The sequence below is a fragment of the Erpetoichthys calabaricus genome, chromosome 2 (assembly GCF_900747795.2).
Source record: "Erpetoichthys calabaricus chromosome 2, fErpCal1.3, whole genome shotgun sequence".
Classification (NCBI taxonomy): domain Eukaryota; kingdom Metazoa; phylum Chordata; class Cladistia; order Polypteriformes; family Polypteridae; genus Erpetoichthys; species Erpetoichthys calabaricus.
The window spans coordinates 216,131,488-216,151,336 of NC_041395.2; the positions used below are offsets into that span (position 1 = coordinate 216,131,488).

Sequence of the window (19,849 nt, forward strand, 5' to 3'; positions counted from 1 at the left end):
AGCCTCATTATGTGCATTAAATGATAATAAAGTTTAATTTGCTACGTTAAGCAATATTTACATTAAATGTCCAAGCATAAAACATTTTTGTATATATTTATTATTATTTTGCATATATGTATATACGAGGGATGTTCAAACAGTTTCCGTACTTTTTTTTAACTCTATTTATTAAGAATTTCAAAAACAAATGACATCACTTTTCTACATAGTCACCTTCGCTTGCGATGCAATTTTCCCAGCATCGTACCAACTTTTTAATGCCCAATTACTACTCTTCCCGACTTCCCCATTTCCAATGAAAATATAAAAGTGCGGAAACTTTTTGAATGTCCCTCGTATATACATATATAGTATTATATATTCTGTAATCTGTATATATTGCTTATTCAGTGTGAGTGTATGTAAATTGAGATTAATAGGGGGCACCACAGAGCCCCAGACATGAATAAACCAACACAATCCCGGGTTAAAAGTATAAACTTTTTTTAGACAGAATACGTTTGTACCTCTCTTTTTCTTCATCTCTCCGCTACTCCTCCCAGATAAGTGTTGCCTGTCTCCTCTCCCTGCTCCGACTTTTCTGGATAAGGCAGTGGGTTCCTTTTATTGAAGATCCAAGAGAACTTCCAGTGCCAGGCCACTATCTGTTTGAAGCACTTCCGGGTTATAAAGTTGGGAGTGTAACTCAATGCAGCACCCCTTGGCAGCACCCACAGACCCCAACAGCACTGCCCCACTGGACTACAGTTGCTAGCCTTTCCTGCGGGTGTCTGAATGAATACCAAAGACCAGGGATGCTGCCATCTAGCCTTGATAGATAGATAGATAGATAGATAGATAGATAGATAGATAGATAGATAGATAGATAGATAGATAGACAGACAGACAGACAGACAGACAGACAGACAGACAGACAGACAGACAGACAGACAGACAGACAGACAGACAGACAGATAGATAGATAGATAGATAGATAGATAGATAGATAGATAGATAGATAGATAGATAGATAGATAGATATGGAGCTTCCTCCAATCTCCCCATTGTATTGGCCTCCGAGCCGGTGAAGGGATTGGGGCCAGTCTTGACAAGGAAAGTTGTCCATTACAATACACAGACACTCTTACACACATATAGTGGTTTGATGTGCTGCATACAATTACTTTATATACTGCACTTGACATTGGGTTTACTATTAATACCTACTACCGAGTGAGCAACAGACACTTTTGCTGAACTCAAACCCTGGCACAGAACTTCTGAGCTGCTAGCAAATTTGTCTTCTGCATTTATGGTTGTGTCATTGTATCAGAACAAGCACGCATGTCAAACACTTACATTTTTTATATGGTATGTATTTTGTATATTCAATGGCATATGTTGCATACTGATAGACTCAGCTCCCAGGATTTGAATCCCATAACTGATTTGTGAAGTTTGCATAGTGTCTATATGGATTTTCTTCTCAGGCATTCTGGTTTGTCACCCATATCCCCAAAGGCAGATATGTTAATAACTCATGGCTCCATATCATTTCTACAAAGAGGTGTTTAAATGGGTTCTACAGTTAATAATTAACATGTCACTTTCTAATCTGCTTAATCCAGACCAGGGTCCCAGGGGTTTGGGGCACTGGAGCCTATCCTAGCTAGCAAAGAGTACAAGGCAGGAGCAATTATCAGATATTAATAGTGAATTAAAATTTGCAGTAGTATATCTTGTTTAAGTTTGTCCCTGGTGGTGGCTGTTTCAAATCAGCAAAACATATCATTTGACTTGGAGAGCCCACACTTTTGTTCATGACTGGGTCAGTTCCTACCTTTTCCCCAATGTTGTCTAGATAAGCCCCCAACCCACCAAATGATTTAAGTAAATATAAGAATGTTGTGTTGTATTGTACATGTTCTCAGAGTATATGACTATGCCAATATTCAGTAAAATTGGATTTCCCAAAGCAGTTGCTTGAAGTAACCGGAGAAACCTTAACATTTTGTCATGGTTTCTTTTTCTAAATATTTCACTGTTTGGATTGTACATTAACCACCCTCATGGTGCAGACATTTCCATTTTATCTGTCCTACAGCTATGCTTCCTCAGACTCATCCCATTACTTCTTTGGCGGCTTGTGGCTTTCAGAAAGAAAAAAAAAAAACTTTGAACAATTTATCTTGTTTACGCCTTTTAGGAATTTAAAGATCTCTATTAGGTCCCCGCTCTTCTTCTCACCAGGCTGAACAGATTGCTGCTCCAGCATTTCTGTGTAATATCCGGCTGCATGCTAATAAAGTGGCTTCGGCTTGAAGTTTTTCAGAGGTCAGAAAAGAAGTAGGAAAAGGTAAATTAGTTGCTAATTAAAACCCAGAAATGTGTCAACGTCAAAAGTCTCTGCAACAGCGGGCTTGTATAGAAGTAAGTGTTCCAAATGAAAACTAATGAGAAAAGAGATTTCACTTAAGCCTCCCTGCCAGGAAGTTAAAAAGGAAGAAATGAAGTTTTTGTAAATCTGTTACGCTTAACATTTTGGCAATTGAGAAAACACAGAGAGGTTTTTTGTTTGTTTTGTTGATTTACTTTGATGTTAAAACATTAATGAGAAAAAGAACACACTAAATCAAATTTCTTTATGGTAGTCAAAGAATAACAAACCTGGAAACAGAGTTCACCCATCGCCTCATCTCCTGGGGTAGATGGCCAGAGGATCTGAGGATCTTGACCCTAATAGAGCGTAAGAGACGGCCGGCAACCCAATCATGCCGGGACACCCAAAAAATGTAAGGATGGGGGAAGGTGGCTGCTTTAGGGCACTGCCTCCCACAAAATGCTAGATGGCAGCTCCCCAGGTTTACAGCAGTGCCCGTATTCCCACAGGGCACCATGGAACTTGGAGTTCGAAATCTCAGCTCCCCTGTTGGGTACCATGGGTGCCATGGAAGAGACATAATATTTCCTCCTGACCCCGAAGTGCTTGCAGATCACGTGTGTGAAAGAGAGAAAGCACATCCGGGTTGGCCAATATAAATGGACGGGACTGACCTCACAGAAAGGAGCCAGAGTTGGGTGGTAGGTGGACAAAGCTTGTTGGGAGGAGTGGAGGAGAAATACAAAGAGAGAAGAACAATAAAGTATTGCGTGAAGTATTTACTTGTGGCAGTGGTGGTGGGAAGTGATTGGAAAGAGTTTCTCTAAATAAAATAAGATCTTTGTGCTTTTAACTTGTGCCCTGTGTCTGTTGTGTTGGGTTGGAGGAGCAACAGTGCCCTCTAATGTCCACAAGGGATACACACTAAGAAACATCAGCAGTCAAGGTGTAGGTTATACTACTAGGCATCCGGGCTACAATATGTAGACTGGGCAGTGATAGAGTTCATGTGAGATGCCCCTGAAGTCCATCTTCTTTGTTTTGTGGTCAAGCACATGCTTCTGAACAGTAATGGTCTCTTACTCCTTACTCTCATTATACTAAATTTTGCTGTGGTTAAGAAGTGGCTTATGGATAACATAAAGCATCAGTTCCTCAATAAATTACGTTGTAATGACATTATTCTTCACAGGCATAGTAATGACTGTGTAGCTTGTAACTTGACATTGCTGCTGTTGGTCTGACTCAGGCTGTTAGACATCTCTGACCAGAGGAGTCTACACGAGATGTTGCACTATTCATGCCAACCAGGATGTGTTTTTTCAAAGCATCTCCTGATGCCCACCATCTTCATTCTTGGTGTTGTTTGGGACCAAGTTGTTTCTCAAATCTACCATTTTTCTCTTACATGTAGTCCTGTTTTTGTTTGCTGACTATCACAGTCTTTGTAGTATAAAAGGAAATGTGATCATGTGCCTGTACAGTTATTCTATGTTGTTCATTTTTCTTTGTGTTCTTGCTTTTTGGTATCTCATGAATGCTGTGTGTTTTTGGAGGGAAAAGGTGGAGGAGATGAGGATTAATAACAATTTCCTCATGTATTTACATTACATTACATTTTTTACATTTACAACATTTAGCAGACGCTCTTATCCAGAGCGACTTACAACAGTGCTTAGTAGTCTACGACTGTTCTTCAGTCTTTAAGGCTAGGATTAAATCTACTGTCATTAAACAAGTTACCACTGACCAAGTTGTACACAAAACCATGCTAGAAGAAAATAAGTTGTTAGTACAATTTTTTTTTTTTTTTTGAGAAAAGGGTAGAAAAAAAGTATGGGGACTTTAGTCCCCCAAGTGCTGTTTAAAGAAGTGTGTCTTCAGACGACGTTTGAAGACAGTGAGGGTCTCCGCTGTTCGTACAGCAAGAGGAAGTTCGTTCCACCACTGAGGAGCCAACACTGCAAAGAGTCTTGATGAATGTCGTCCTCTTCTTTTAAGTAAGGGTGGTTCGAGACGAGCAGTGCTTGATGTGCTTGATATTTACTTTAATGTAGTAGTTCCCAAGTTATGGTTGCTTGTTTTTGTTCAAACCATTTTCACAATCAGTGCATTATTCTTCCTTTTCATCGATTTCTATTTTTTAGCGAGCTGTCTGCTGTTATTTTCTTATTCATAAGAAACTTCTCTTCTAAAATTTTCAATTCTCAAGCCATTTTCTTTTTGTTCACCCGTTTTCTATGGAGTTTGCTTCCTTAACTGTAATAAAATGTTGAGAACTAAAGAGGTAGTAAATGCTATAGACGAGCAATTTCTTCAGTGCCATTAGTATTTGTCCATTCATTTGTTTTTCAACAAGGAGACAAGGGACAATGGCAAGGAAGAAATTGCTCCCCTGTAGTTTTCAGTATTATTTACACCTTTGTCTACACTGCTCTTTGCTAATCATCAACATTTTGATTTAATTAAAGGAGCAAAGTCATACAGAAAATGGCTAAATAAACATTAGCATTTAAAGCTGTGGTAAAGTATACAAATATGTATAAACTTTGAAATCAACTAAATGTAAGAATGGCTCACAGATTCTGAACGCCTACAGATATGGAGTACCCAAGACAGAACTTAAAAACCCCTGTTTTAAACTATTTGGAAATGCACTATTACAAACATGTAGGTGTAATATCTTCATATGGAAGTTACTCTTTTGTGCTTCAAGATGTTTAACTACAAAATTCACATTGCCTGATTCCTTTTCAGTTTTTCCTAAACTATGACAGGTTTAAGGGTTGCTGTGTAATTGAGTAGCAAAATTAGCTAAGATCACCCAAATTAAAATTCTGTGATGAAATATTTATTGTAGAAGTTTGCAATCCAAGATGCAGCATATTAAGAACATCATCATTGATCTCTCACAGAGAGCTTTCATTGTTGTGGTACAAAAATATAATACATTTTTCTAACAACACCAGTACCCCTCTTACAACATTCAAACTGTGATGACCGACGATCAAAGACACTTAAACAAAAAGAAGACATAGGAAGGAAGAACACAGACAAGTTTCTAAAGTGAAGGGACTGCATTGCTAGTTCAAATTTTTGAAATGAAAATAATGGATTTGATACAAGGATTTGATGATTTTTGGGGGTGTTGGAGGACAGGTCGTGAGTGAATAGGATGGAGTATACTGTACATAGTGCTCTGGTGGTATTTTAAACTAAGTGCAATTTCTGATTCTAAGTGTGTAACAGGGGTTCAACAAAGATTTTAAATTTAACATGATGAAGAATTACTTCACATTACACTATGTTAAAATGCAGCGATAAATTTTAATTGGGTGAAGAATGCGTTTGTTGGATCTTTGAGAATTGTAAGAACACCAGACAATATCAAAAGAGCAAGATAAACTCTAGAGATAAGTCCTCCGCATTCAGCATAATGCCAGTCAGTAGTATTAAACATTTCATCCTGCACTGTTTGCAAAATTCTTCATCATGATTTAGTCACCCATATAAAATCTAAATAGCACATAAAATTGTATGGAATAATTTAGCTACACGACTCCACTTTTTTACTCAGTTGATTGAATTGTTAAATGAAAACCAAAATATGCTGAACAAATTGAGAACTCATTCAGAAAACTGGATTGTCAATGGTGGAGCTTATTGAAAGAAAAACATTATTTCAAAAAAATAATTTAAGAAATGATAAATAAAGCGCATTGATTAATTAATTTTTTGACTACATTATTACTTAACTAACTTGATACAACCCAGTTGTCTGCAAGGGACATACAACCCAGTTGTCTGCAAGGGACATCACCACCACCTCCAGTGCCATGAGACAAGTGACAAAAATCATCATGTCCTCTATCCGCACCCGTTATAAAGAAAATGAATGTTACTCAGCTTTACTAAAGCTTACACTATGCATTGATACTGGCAGTGATATACCTCAAAAACCTGTTCCCTTTTAAGAATAATAGTTTTTTAACAACATGTTTACTTTCCACTTTTCTATTTTAGTAATATTCATGTGTGAAATATGCCTGAGCTGAAACAAAAACTGTTATTCCTTTTATTTTATAGCTATAGTTATTTTTTCTTTATAGGGCTCTGCTTTCATTATGGTAATAATCCTCTTCTTGGGGCCTAGTTTGACACTAATTTTCTTATTTGAGCCCTCAGATTATAATGTTTAAGAACCTCTACCTTAGGTGATTTTTATGAGTAGATGTGTGGATAGCACAGTGGAATAGAGTGTAATGCTGTTGGCTCATAGCTTGAGGAGAATGGATTCAAATCATTACTGCATACTAGGCATTTGAGAGGGCTTTTCTTAAGGTACTCTAATTTTTATTATAAATATGTACATATCAGGGTCATTGACTTGGTATGTACTGTATGAGTGAATATCATGAGAATGACTGGCATCCATCCAGATTTACTTTGTCTTGGGTATGACGTTAATCTGAATCCAGCCCTGCAAGCAGGTCCTCCAAGTTACAGAGAAAACTTGGGGGTTGGTGGCCGGATTGTCACTCCAGCCTTACCGTAAAGAAACCTCAAACTGTTCCAGTGAGGTGCTGAGGTGTCACCTGCTGCACTCAGGTCCCAATCCAGGTGATTTGGCGGGTGGTGGGTCGTGTCAACGTGCCATCAGCGCATGCTGCCAAACTCTCTCCTCTCCTCAGGTTTAGTTCCCTGTTTGCATGTGATTGTGATGGGGTAGCTACTCTACAATCCTAACATTAGGTAAAATCAGTTTATTTAGTTTAGTAGTGTAATGTATTTTGAATTTGGCACCTGCAAAGAAAACTGTGATCATAAAAATGATGATGATACTAGTAACAATAACAGCGATTTAGGTAATAGCAAATATCTCCAATAAGCTGCCTAAGCACTTTGAGCTATATTATTTGTATGAAAATGTATTACAGAAATAAATGTTGTTGTATTTGTATTCACTAGATATTAGTTGTTGCTGTTAATACCCATATGAGAACTTTAGGGACATCAGTTGTGACATTTGTATTGGGCAAGGTTATAACTCAAAATTTATGTTTGGTAACAATAAGGTTTAGCTAATATTATCTATTATTGGGTTTATATTCTAGGAATTTTTGTATAGGAAAGGTTTAATAAATTACATGCAAGTTGGTTTATTCATAATTTTTTTTTTATAACAATGTAGTATGAACTGGGGCATCATGATGGTATAGTGGTTCATGCTGCTCCTTCATGGTTCCATCGTTTACAGTCTTCTTACAGTCTCATTTCTTCCGAGACAGTATTGAAACTCAGATTACTCAAATGAGCAACCCGGAAATGAGATTCGTGTAAAACAATGTTTATTTTTACAGCACATATTCAAACAAAGAATGTAGCTCATATCTATAGGTATAAAATACCACTGCAAGTTGATGTTAAAAATATCTGTAAGCATCTAAAGGATATAGCCAAGTTCTTCCATCAAGGAGTAGGGGCAATAAATAAAATAAATCAAAAGTTTAACAATTTCAATCCCCATCAACCTAGCACCATTCAAACAAAAGGGACAGTTTTTAAGCTAAGGACCATGGGGCCTCATTTTTAAAGCTTGTGTATAGTCAAAAAGAGGCCAGAAATGTGAATACGACAGGTTTTAAAAATCTGATTTTTTTTTTTTGGCATACACATTTTCCTGTTTTTTGACATACGCGACTTTCCACGCTTGAAATCACAGCAAATTTTATAAATGAAGCCCCAGAAAATTAGTGATAGTCAAAAAACATGTGAGTAAATAAAGCTGTATTTTCAAAGGAACCAAAAAATACAAAGCAAAAACTGAAGTCCAAAAGGTACTAGCAAAAGAGGATCTCAAGTGTAGAAAATGCTAAATAATCTTAAGGGATAGATCAGCAAACTTGGGTAGAAAAAAACGACTCTTTTAACCTCTCTTTATAACCCCGTGTAAGCTTGCCCATAATAATCGAATAAGTCACAAAATAGCGTCAAGAAAATAAATAAATAAACATTGTAAAATAAATTTCGAAACATTAAGCCGAAGCCTATTAATAAAATAACTAATTTTCCCTGGGAGTCTAGAAACTCTCAATATTAATTAATAAGATGAAGAAAAATGAAGCCAGTTCACAACAGGGGTGTAGGAGCGTAGGTGTGTGTCAGTGGGCTCTGTTATGGACTTTGGCTCCATCCAGAGTTTTCTCCTTGCATACGCCTGTTGCCGAATTAGATTAACTGAATTAGGTTAACTGGGTTTGAGATTATTATTTTATTTAGTGGCAGACTGTAAGTGTTCTAAAAATGCCAGAAATCTCTTTAACAGTAGTGAAAATGACATTATTCACAGACAGCATCAAACGCTTTAGAGCCCGATCACCCGGTTCTAATAAGATGTTACACCACAATGTTTTAGTCTTATCATTTAATAGAGCTAAATGGTGTAGAACTCCAATCCTTAACCTGTGCTCCTGAACCGGCATATGCTGGCAACTAAATCAAAATCCCCATTTCCATCAGACACAGCTTTCGGAAAGCAGTAATGAATAGGAGTAGGGGTACCCTGGAGAGAATATGCGTCATTGCAAAAGAGACAAAGAGGGATGGTGCTTTGTAGAAATGACACTAAATGGAAAAAAAAAATAGTCAAAGGAAGAATGATTTCCACAACCCTAGTTTACAAATGGAGTTGTTTCAGGAGTATGGAAGTAAGATGCATACGGAGATTGATATCAGTTTCTTGATAAAATAAGTTTCCTGATATTTGTTTTTCAAATTTACAAAAAAACAAATTGTTATTTATTATTTTACAGAAAACCTGAAGTGGGAAAAACAAAAAAAAAGTGAAAAAAAGCCAAAATCTTAATCAGGAGTACCATCTATGTAAAAGAATTGCATTTGAATACAAAAAAATGACATTGATTTGTCACCTTCTTTCCCATGACACAAACATCATTTATCATATTTAACACTCAAAGTAGCAGACAGGAATTACAATGTTTTAAACGCCTCAGTCTCAAAGACATACTGTAGTTAATCATCTACATGAAGCCTGCTAAAATATTAAAAAAGAGAAACTTAGCAAATGAAAATATTTTAGATTGAGGTCCATTATCTTGTTCTTTAAGAAATGGGCAATGACATTTATTATGAATTATTATATAAAAGCGGAAACAATACAAGGCTTTTATGCTTTTTATCTTTTTAAGGGTTGCTCCTCAAGCAGGACACTGTACTAATGATAGAGAGCCTGTTCAGTCTAACCACCTAATTATATATCATCAAAGAGAAAGAAATCAGAATAAGCTTGACAAAGGCTGTTCATGTATAAGGTGGCACCGTTGTCACAGCAGTGCAGACCCTGGCACAAGTGCGAAAAGCAGTAACGCCGACACGTGCTTTCTGTTCATAGCACAGCGGCCTAAAAGTGTGATTCTATTTAATCTTATGGTCTCTGCTAATCTGTAATGATCAGCATGTTAAAGTGGTCCATCACTCACCCCTTATTGCAATCCTGAAGTCTAGGAGCACAAGAAAGTATATCAGCTCAGCCCTTCATCATGCACAGGGGGCAGGCGGCTCTTTTGTTTTTAAGTTAGGTGAATCTGAGATTTAGATAGTGGCCTCTGCTTGTGGTGTAGTGGATTAGTAGCTTCTCTGATGTGTTGCTTGCTGGAGCAACTCCTTTGAACACCCAACACTTTTCCGTCATTTGGAACTGTTTACACGTGGCACTCTTCCATTGAATATAGTCTCAATGAAATTTGCAGTGTTGCTTTCTGGAGCTTTCCTTCTCTTTTGCATTCCTGCTTTTTAGTCCTTATCAAAAGTATGTTGCATTTTAGAGGCTATTTAGTTAAACACAGTTTTTAAGTTTCTTATAATGTTGACTTCCAAAGCAAATGTATTTTTGGACACAGAAAAAAAGAAATCGATGACTACTACTTCTTAAACAGAAGCAGTAGTCTGTATGGTAGAGATGATGTGGATTTGACTTAGCTATATATGAAGAAAGGCTAGGAGTAGTGTTGATCGGTACACATTTTAGGGATTGGTGAGTGTGTGTGTATGTGTGTATGTGCGTGTATATTGTATAACGTAAGGTCAATAGGGTAGTCTTGGACCTGTAGAAACAGTTTGCCTATTTGAATATGTGCATGTGGGCATTTCAAGTATATGAGTGCCTATGTAAGCCTAGACGTAGGCCTTCCTGTGTGATTCCTCCAGGCTAAATCGCACCATTTTGTTGAGATGATAGTATCACAACTGCATCTTATATTTCCCTTCATGTAGTTTGTTTCAAGAGTTAAAGAGACAATTATAACAAACTGTTGTGAATGACATGTGCCAGACCGCCAAGATGTAAAAGTGGTCCCTAAATTTTACTGAAAGCTATCAAAGTAGCAGTTTAATGTGTGGGGAGTTCTCGGGTGAATCTGCCAAATCCAGTCCCTAGGGATTGTTAAGAGGTGCAGAGCTCAGTTTGAGCACACTGCAGCATGTGCCAGGCTGCTTCGGCATGCAGATGGTGTTTTTTGTTTCACTCGCTCTAGCCTGTCCTTGCATTTTGCATTTGATTAATGAATAGAAATGAAGCATTTCTGCTCACTGGGCAGCTGTTCTCAGCGAGTTTGCATTACAGTAACATGCATTGCACTCTTTGCACTTTTAGCTCAAAAAACTCAAATATAAGCTTCACCTCCAGAAGTAGGTATATCAAGCTTCCAGGGAGGCTTAGAAATAAATTAATCCCGACCCTAAACTCAAGAAGAAGACTTTGTGGCCTAAATAGGTAAAAAGATCACTAGCTTATCATTCACATAAAAAAGGGAGATGGGAACCATTTAAAAACTTTGGCCAAAATATCAAAACACTATAATAAATAAAGATTTTATTTTCAAAATTCAAAAACAAACAAGAACAAAATATATCAAAAGAGGCAAGCCAAACGGTAACCCGGCCAAATCCACAATCTGGTGAGCAGAAACCAGAAACAAAGAATCAAAAAACAAAACTTACAGAAACATAAGAAGAGTATAATTTAAGGTAAACAAAACTAAACAACTCAACTGGCAAAAGCAAATACCTGTAACCACTCAGCACAATATAAATGCTGTGGGGGGCCCCACCCCTTGGGTTCAACAAGCAGATGCATGAAAAATACAGAATAATACAGAAAACTAATATTAATAACAATAAGATAAAATAATTATTCACTAAAATTCAATAAAAATATTCAAAACATTTCTGTTTTAACGATGTGTTTACATAGATTGTTGTAGACACGGAACACACATGAAATGTATGTATTCCAAATGATGATATATTATTTACCCTGTACAACTCCGGGCAATTCACTCCAAGGTAAGGTCCTCAGTGCTCAGTGTTTCATTGTGAATTGATCTGCAGCGGTGGACTGGGGGATGAGACAGCAGGCTGCTTGTGTTAATCAACACATTTACAACACAAAAGACGCTAACGGAGAGGTGCGAAGGGATTTAAGGTGGGCTGGGATTACGAGTTTTTTCGTAGGCTTTGGTGATTCTAGCATTAATGCTGCCACATTCGTTTTGCAAGCAGCTTGATGGCCTCCCATCATAGTCTTACCTGTGTGCTGTTGTGCTTTGCGTCACTTAGACATTTTTGCTATCAGGTGGCAGAGAGTGGCAATGTGTTGCAAGCTGCTTGGACATACAATTGAGACTTTCGCTATATTCAGTACATGTAGCACAATAGGTTATATTTTTATTGGGGATAATTAAATAAACAACAACTATTAAAATAAATGAACAAAATTAACAATGAATGGGTCAGGAAATAATTGAAATCATTAGAAGAAGAGAAAGAAAATGAAATAATAATTATCTAAAAAAGAAACCAGCACAAGGGAAAAGAATTTGAAGGTCAGGAGAAACAAGGATTATAAATACACTCATCTTGCCTGAAGAAGGGGCCTGAGCTGCCTCGAAAGCTTGCATATTGTAATCTTTTTAGTTAGCCAGTAAAAGGTGTCATTTTGCTTGGCTTTTCTCTACATTCATAATGGCTAACACAGTATAACACCCTAGTACTGAATACACTCAATGAAAATTGTTAATTAAAAGGCAAAAATCAAACCTTAAAGCATAGTCCTAAAGTGGAATAGAATGGTGAAAGAAAGAAATCACTTGGAATGAAACTTTATTTCAAAACTAGCTGTGCTATGTGTCTAAAATGAATGAAAATCTAAGCAATCAACATAAACTTCAGAGTTAATGTTTGCAGTGCACCATCTATTGGAATGTGTTTTGTAATGCATGTAGTAATAAAATGCATTGTATTTGTCATTCCAACAAATGGCACATCACAGACATCCATATTAATAAAATGCATTGCTACAAATGCTTGTGGAGAACCAGCTGTTGGAATGACAAATGCAATGCATATGTCTCTATTATATGTCATTTTGTAAGAGATTCATAAAAGAAATGTTAGTGTTTGTGATGTGCCATCTTTTGAAATGACAGAGGGATAGCAACTGGACAGAAACCCAGACAGACACACAGACACACATCTTTTTTTCAAAGGTAAATTAGCTGTGCTACCTGTCTAAGAGGGGATGAATTGTAAATAATCAACATAGACCTCAGTGTTAACATTTGCAGTGCACCATGCAATGCATGTGTGTCTGTTATGTGCCGTTAGGTATGGGATTTGTGAAAGCAGTGTTAATGTTGGAATGATAAATGCAATGCTGTTTATTACTCAAATGTTTGTGGTGCACTATCATTTGGAAAGACAGACACTTTGCAACCAGACGGGCACACAAATACACAGACACACGGACACTTGCCCTTTTATTAATGTTGATCTTTATTATGCAAAACTTGAAGCTCAAAGCCAAAAGAGCAACTTTATTATTAACAATATGATAAAGCAAAACAAGAGTCAAAAACAGGAAACCCAAACCAAAGCATGCTATTGAAAAAGCGCTAAAGACCCACTCAGAGGGAAATGGTGGCATGGGCTGGATGATATGGGGAGGATGATGCGCTGCAGGCAAATACCATGGTGAAGAGCTGTGAGTAAAGGTCAGATCAGGTGACAGCTTTCATGATTACCATAACACCAGAGGGAAAAGGGACTAACTAGAGGTCCTTCCCCTAACTAAACAAGGGAATGTTGGAACGGGTTATATTTAAGATAACAGAAATGGAATAAAATCTAAAAAGCAAACAAAGGAGTTGTGACAATGCTAGAATCAAAGCATGACAAATTAGTCAGGGCGGCCCCTGCATTAAGGTTGGTCGGCTTACTCGTTTTATGTTTCTTTGGTTACTGCTGTACTCCTTGATTGATTATTTTAAGCATGTACTTCACAAGGTTGTAATGATACACCAATAATTCCTGTTTACTAATTTGTGGGATGTTTTCATTTGCTGGAATATTTATGATCTTATTGGACAGCATGGTGATTTAATGACCTAAATTATCTATTCATGTAGTAATGGTAGTTGCAGTAATACTGTAATGTAACTCTACAGTTTGGTTGTGCAAAGATGGTTTTCTTGCTTGAACAGGGAAGCAATGCTTGAACACATACAAGCATGTAGAGCATCCCATAAATATTTAAGTAGCATCTAACAGCATCTTGAGGGCTATGTTTAGGAAATCTATGACTATCTCTGTATCAAAAAGGGAAATAGCAAAATGGTGCACAGGAGATAACTGAAAGTGCATCAAAAAACTAACATAGTGGCAAGAGAAGAAATCAGAAAGAAAGTAACCACATAGTTGAAAAAACAACTGGCTATGAGTGGTCACCCTATCGTAGCTACCACTTTATGTTTGAATTTTGCTGTTTTGTGACCTGCTCCAGTACGCTGTAATTGTGATACAATAAAACCTCACTATCTGTGAATTCCATTCCCATGGATTCACTTACTAAAAATGTCACCCATTTTGTGACACTCATGGTCTGCATGTGCCTATTCATGGCCATGTGTATTAGAAAATAACGCAGTGACACTACCTCCACCAAGGGAATCTGTGGTTCTGTTTTCACGGTTTCTGTCATGTTAACAAGTGTCCATGTTGTTCTGATAATACTCCTTGTGTTCTCAGTGTTTTATGCTGTTTTTTAGATATATTTATTACGTTATGGCAGTGGCAGTAAAGCACTGTGCCAATGAAAGTGTTCTGCCAGGCACTCCTTAGTTGATAATGTTCGTGTGCTTGACTTGCTTCATTCTGGAAATTCAATAGCATCCGCAGGCAGACAGTTGTGAATGAATCAAGCATCTGCTTGACCCCCCAAAAGGAAGATAGTTTCTATAAATTGGTTGTGTTACTCTGCTGTGCACAGCGCTAAAATGGCTTCAGTGGTTTGTGACGAAGGAATAGAAAAAATGAATTCATGTATATATGTGGTTTTGTTAAACACTAGCTTAAAAAATATTTACTGTATGAGAAGTGTTCTGTACAGGAATGGTACTCGACATTATGTGTTTATGGTAATGGGCAGCAAAAGTATATGGTGAATAGGGTCTGCTGGAACTTAACCCTGTTTTTCTAATATGATTAATGCTTCAGTATTGGAGGTTTCCATTTCAGTGGGGTTTGCAGGAACATAACTCCTACAGAAAATGAGAATTGACTGTATCTGAAAATTGTATCATTAAGAGAACTTATTTATTAAGTACTTACCAGCTTTTCTTCCTCCATTGCAGATTCTCCAACATATCCCCCAGAACATTCAGAGCACTTCAAGCCATGCCGAGATAAGGATTTGGCTTACTGTTTGAATGACGGAGATTGTTTTGTCATTGAGACGCTGACCGGCTCGCACAAACACTGCAGGTATGGAACATCTTTTAACCTTATAACTACATGACTCAATAGGCCAAAAGTGAACAATATGCTTTGTTTTAATTTGTCTACCACAAACAAAAGGTGGTGCCATGCACTTTAAATTTTGTTCATTATTTTACCAGGAGATTTAAAGGAAATTAATGTAAAAATACAACATGTATTCAAGGGTACATTTTTCCTAAATTGAAAATTAGGAACATCAGGAAAAAGACAGCCCTTTCCCAAATAATGTGCAACAGTTGTTATATAGAAGATCTGCGTAGCAAAGTCAGATTGACTAAGGAGCTGCGGCCTGGATGATAAAGTAGGACATTTGCAGTAAGAGTATTGCTCAGTTCAAGGGGTCTGGCTGTGGCTTGCCATGTGGAATAGGCAGCATCAAGCAATGCAGAATACTGGAATTTTCTGTTTAATAATGGTGTTTGCAATCGGTAAGGTATTTTCGGAATGGATATGCTTACATGTATGCCATTCCTTAATGGTGATCTTAAGCAGAGAAGATATAACATTTTTGGCCATAACATGTTTTTTGCTTTGTGCCTTTTCATTATTTCTAAGTGTCCCATTCACTATAAAGAATACCAGGCATTCATTTTTTAATTTTATTATATGCAGTACAGATGGTTGCCAGGTGATATCCGCAGTGCCTGAGGAGGTGTCATAATTTGTTAATGTTAGAGTTGAATCAAACCGAAAAAAATGTTGATCGGTTATTGCCTGTATTAGATTACTGTATCTTGATTTCTTAGTTTGAACTCCAGCTGCCTAAAGAAAAAAAATGATGGAGACATTTAGAATTTGGACCGAGCTCTTAACTTTGTCTCATAATCATTTTTAAATTGCCATGATAAAACCATTTTCAGTCATTTGAGAGTAGTCTGCAAATATCATATCAATTTAAGCATATTTGATGATCAAAGACAATCCAAAATTGATTTTACCTATAAGAAGAAGCATCCAGGGTTGTGAAATTTTACTTAATTTCCATATGACTTTGCATGTTGTTACCTTCCGACTGTTTCTTGTTCCCCGTGAAATGTTTTTGTAAGAATCAAACTTTGAGTATATCGCCCACTAATGGCACTACTCTACTGACTTCTATGAATTTATTTAAAGACTGGATAACCTCTGCATTGACATTTAAACTGACTCACGACTGCCAGTAATCAACCCAGAGTACATATCTCATTATGCTCTTTTATTAGTTATTCTTCAGTTTAATAAAAAATGAAATTGGGAGAAAAGGGCCATCTGCACCGATCTGAAACACTGCACAATTCTTTTCTTAATATAATCAAAGAAGCTGACTCTTTGACTATTTTTAAATCAAGACTTGAATCTTGTTTCTAGTGTTTTTATTAAAGATATATCTATTACCCTCTTGAAAGCACACGTTTAGTTTTATCTTGTTTATCTTTATTCAGGGTAATGACAAGTCACACTCAGATTCAGCCCTAGCAGGCACTTAGCAAAAGTCGGCACTGACTTGAATGCAAGTCCAGCACAGCACAAACTCACTCTGCACCCTAATCCCAGCTTTTTCCCTTTTTTTGGGTTGCTCTTTTCCATTTACCTTTATACTGTATGTTGCCCTGTGTCTTGTTTTCTCATTTAGTTTACTCAGTAAGAGTGTAGGAGCTTTCAGCTGGCCACAGTTCTCCTTACTTATGGCTCCAATCTGTCTGGGTTTCTGGGTGTTTCTTCTCTTATTTATTCCTGGTTTTGACTTTCGCTTGCTTTTTTAGCTAAGATTATTGTTGCTCTCTTGGCTTAGCAGTTAGAATTTTTGAGATAATTAAGTCTGGTGCTTGTTATTTCTGGTTTGACCTTTCTATCTGTCTTTGGGCTTATGCACTTGGGATTTCGTTTTGGAGTATTAATGAAGAGCCTTTTTGAGTTTATTTGTATTCCTTGTTTGTTCTTTGCTTCTAGTTGTTTTGCTTTTTCTATTTTAGGTAATTATTGTTTCATTGCTTTCTTCCCTTATAAGTAATTTAATTATTACATGTCTGTGTTCTTGGTTGATTTTGTTTAATTATTCTAATTGTAGTTTGTTAATCTAATTTTTGTTAAATAAATACATACTATAATTAATTTATTTAATTAATTTTTTTATTTGGGACTAGTCATTTAGCCCGTTACAATAACGGGCGCTAGAACAGTAGTGCATAAACATTAGTAGGAACAGTCTATATTAAATGGCAAGGGACTTTGACCTCATTCTTTTTGTTGGTCGTATTTTTCTTTCTTTCAGCCTTTCTTTTGTTGATGTTTACTTGCTGAGCTGACCGTTCTTCGTGGGCTGCCGCCGTGTATTGTGTGTCTTTAATTTTCTGTGACAGTAATACTGTCTTGTACGGCTCTATTCAATAAGGGCGCGTAGATAATTTAGTTCAAATGGCTCTGGAATATGTGAAGAGCAACAGGTGCAGATCTTTATTTACGCGCGCCTTTATTCACTGCGCCCAATTGAGGTCGTCCTTTTGAGGCTCGCCTTTTTGTGCGCGCCCTTATTGAAGGATGCCTGTGCGCGCCCTTACTGAAGGATACCGTCTTGTACGTCCGCTGGCTTGTACGTCCGTACGTCCATAATATACCTTTAATTTTCTCTGGCAGTAATACAGGCGTGCGCGTCGGTAATATGCCTTTAATCTCCTCTGACAGTAATACTGGCTTGTATGTGGCTGTAATATGCGTCACTGTATTGTGTACCTTTAATTTCCTCTCGCAGTAATACTGGTTTGTATTTCCGTAAAACACCTCTAACTTTCTCTGACAGTAATATCGCACATAGCACCGTGCCCCGCACATGCGCACTTCACCAGAAGACACCCACACACGGACACCTGGATGCACATAGGGATTTTATATATATAGATGGGTTTTTAAGGCTTCCCCTTTTCCTGTGGAAGAAAAATCATAATGCTCAGGGCAGTGAGGAAAGAAATTCACATAAACACAACAAGGACAGCCTTGACACAGCAGGCTGTCCATCTTGGAGATGACTTAGAGTTCAAGTCAAGCGGCATTTTGAAAGTGTGTGTTGTACTACATTGCTATATAAATTGATGCATGTCTTGTCAGACTTTTATACCCTCCTAGCACATAGCCCACAGGTCATGCTTACAATGCTTAGAAGGTGATATAACTTTAAAAATTATAATTTAATTGTGTTAAAATATAAAATGTAATTTATTTAAATAATTATTCAGTATATGCTTGGATTAGTTGTTTTAAACATTTAACATATTACTAGAAATAAAAATTCCCATTTGTACTGCTTGCTCAAGGCGACAGCATTTAAAAAAAAATGGAATCGGGAGATAGCGTAGAAAAGTCAGAATGCATGCTGGGATCGTAACCAGGAAGACAACAATGAAATAATAGCAACACTCATCATGTGTAGCTAGAACTGTAGTCAGAAAAGAGAGCAGTAAATCATAAGCTAAAAAAGGAAGAGTTAACCAGAGCCAAGACACACAAGACATAAATGGCAATCAAAGGGCAGAAAAGAATGTTGTGACAAGCAAAATCCAAAATTAACAATACGAAATGACATCAAAGTTTTCTCTTTCAAACTTGGATGACTTAGGTATACATGGGACCAGAATTTTAAAACTTTAACATTAGTGGCGTCATGACATGTAACCTCAGAAAACCATCTCCCAGCAACGTGGCCTTGCTTCCTAGGAACCAGTATCCAACATGGCAGCCTTCACAGGGAAAACAAGACGCAGTGAAAAAGAAAATGAATTGTTTTTAACAATGTTAAAAACACAATAAAGAAAAAGATGAATATAACTACTATATTACTTGGCCTCACACATCCTGAAAACCATACCAAAATATTTTTTAGGCCAAGGAACAGTTGGGAGTATGATGTAACTTTTTTGTTCTAAATTATTTGAACATACTACATAGTATAATACTTAACCAGGGCTGATGTGGATGGACTGAAGTATGTGTTATTTATTTGCGAAGCTTCATTTTTTTAATAGTTCACTAGGGAGCTCTGCCCCCTGCTCGCTTCGCTCACCAACCCCCGGGCAGGCATATGGGGAAGCGGATGTACAATTTAAACAGATTGTTATTTTCATGGGAATTGTTACATATGTATAATATAACTAACTATTTTACATTACAGCGAGTAATTAATCATAGTAAAAAATAGTAAAACAGAATAAATTGAAAGAAAATTATGTTTCATGTTGCGTTAGAAGTATTCATTGCATTTTACGTTTTTGTTCTGTTTGGCTTTGAAATTAACACGCAAATACTTTTTAAACTTACACTTTTACTGTATAACTTTAGTAAAAACAATCTTTTGAATTAACTTTTCGTCAATATCACATTGAATTTTTATTCCGTATTTGGACTTACATCATGACAATGCAACATGAGTGAATATCATTTCTTTCTCTCTAATAAATAAACTGACTTTTTCGAATGTTTGTCCCTGTGATTTGTTAATTTGTTAAACAAAAGCTATCCTAATGGGAAACTGTAAACGTTTAATACATATCAAGATCTCCTTTGGTGTTTAATGTTATCTGCGGAAGATGCACTGCAATACCTTTCTTGTCGCCTGTTAAACTTTTGCATGTCAGAATTGTTTGACCACTTTTGAATACAACTAAT

At 36.8% G+C, this 19,849-nt stretch overlaps 1 protein-coding gene across 1 annotated transcript in view; it reads left to right on the plus strand.

Moving 5' to 3' along the window:
• Positions 1 to 19,849, plus strand: part of LOC114646797 (pro-neuregulin-3, membrane-bound isoform) — an 824,825-nt gene that overhangs the window by 533,024 nt on the left and 271,952 nt on the right. Inside the window, exon 2 of the mRNA XM_051922590.1 lies at positions 15,070 to 15,199. Within this exon, the coding sequence (XP_051778550.1) occupies positions 15,070 to 15,199 (130 nt within the window). The remainder of the gene's footprint in view (positions 1 to 15,069; positions 15,200 to 19,849) is intronic.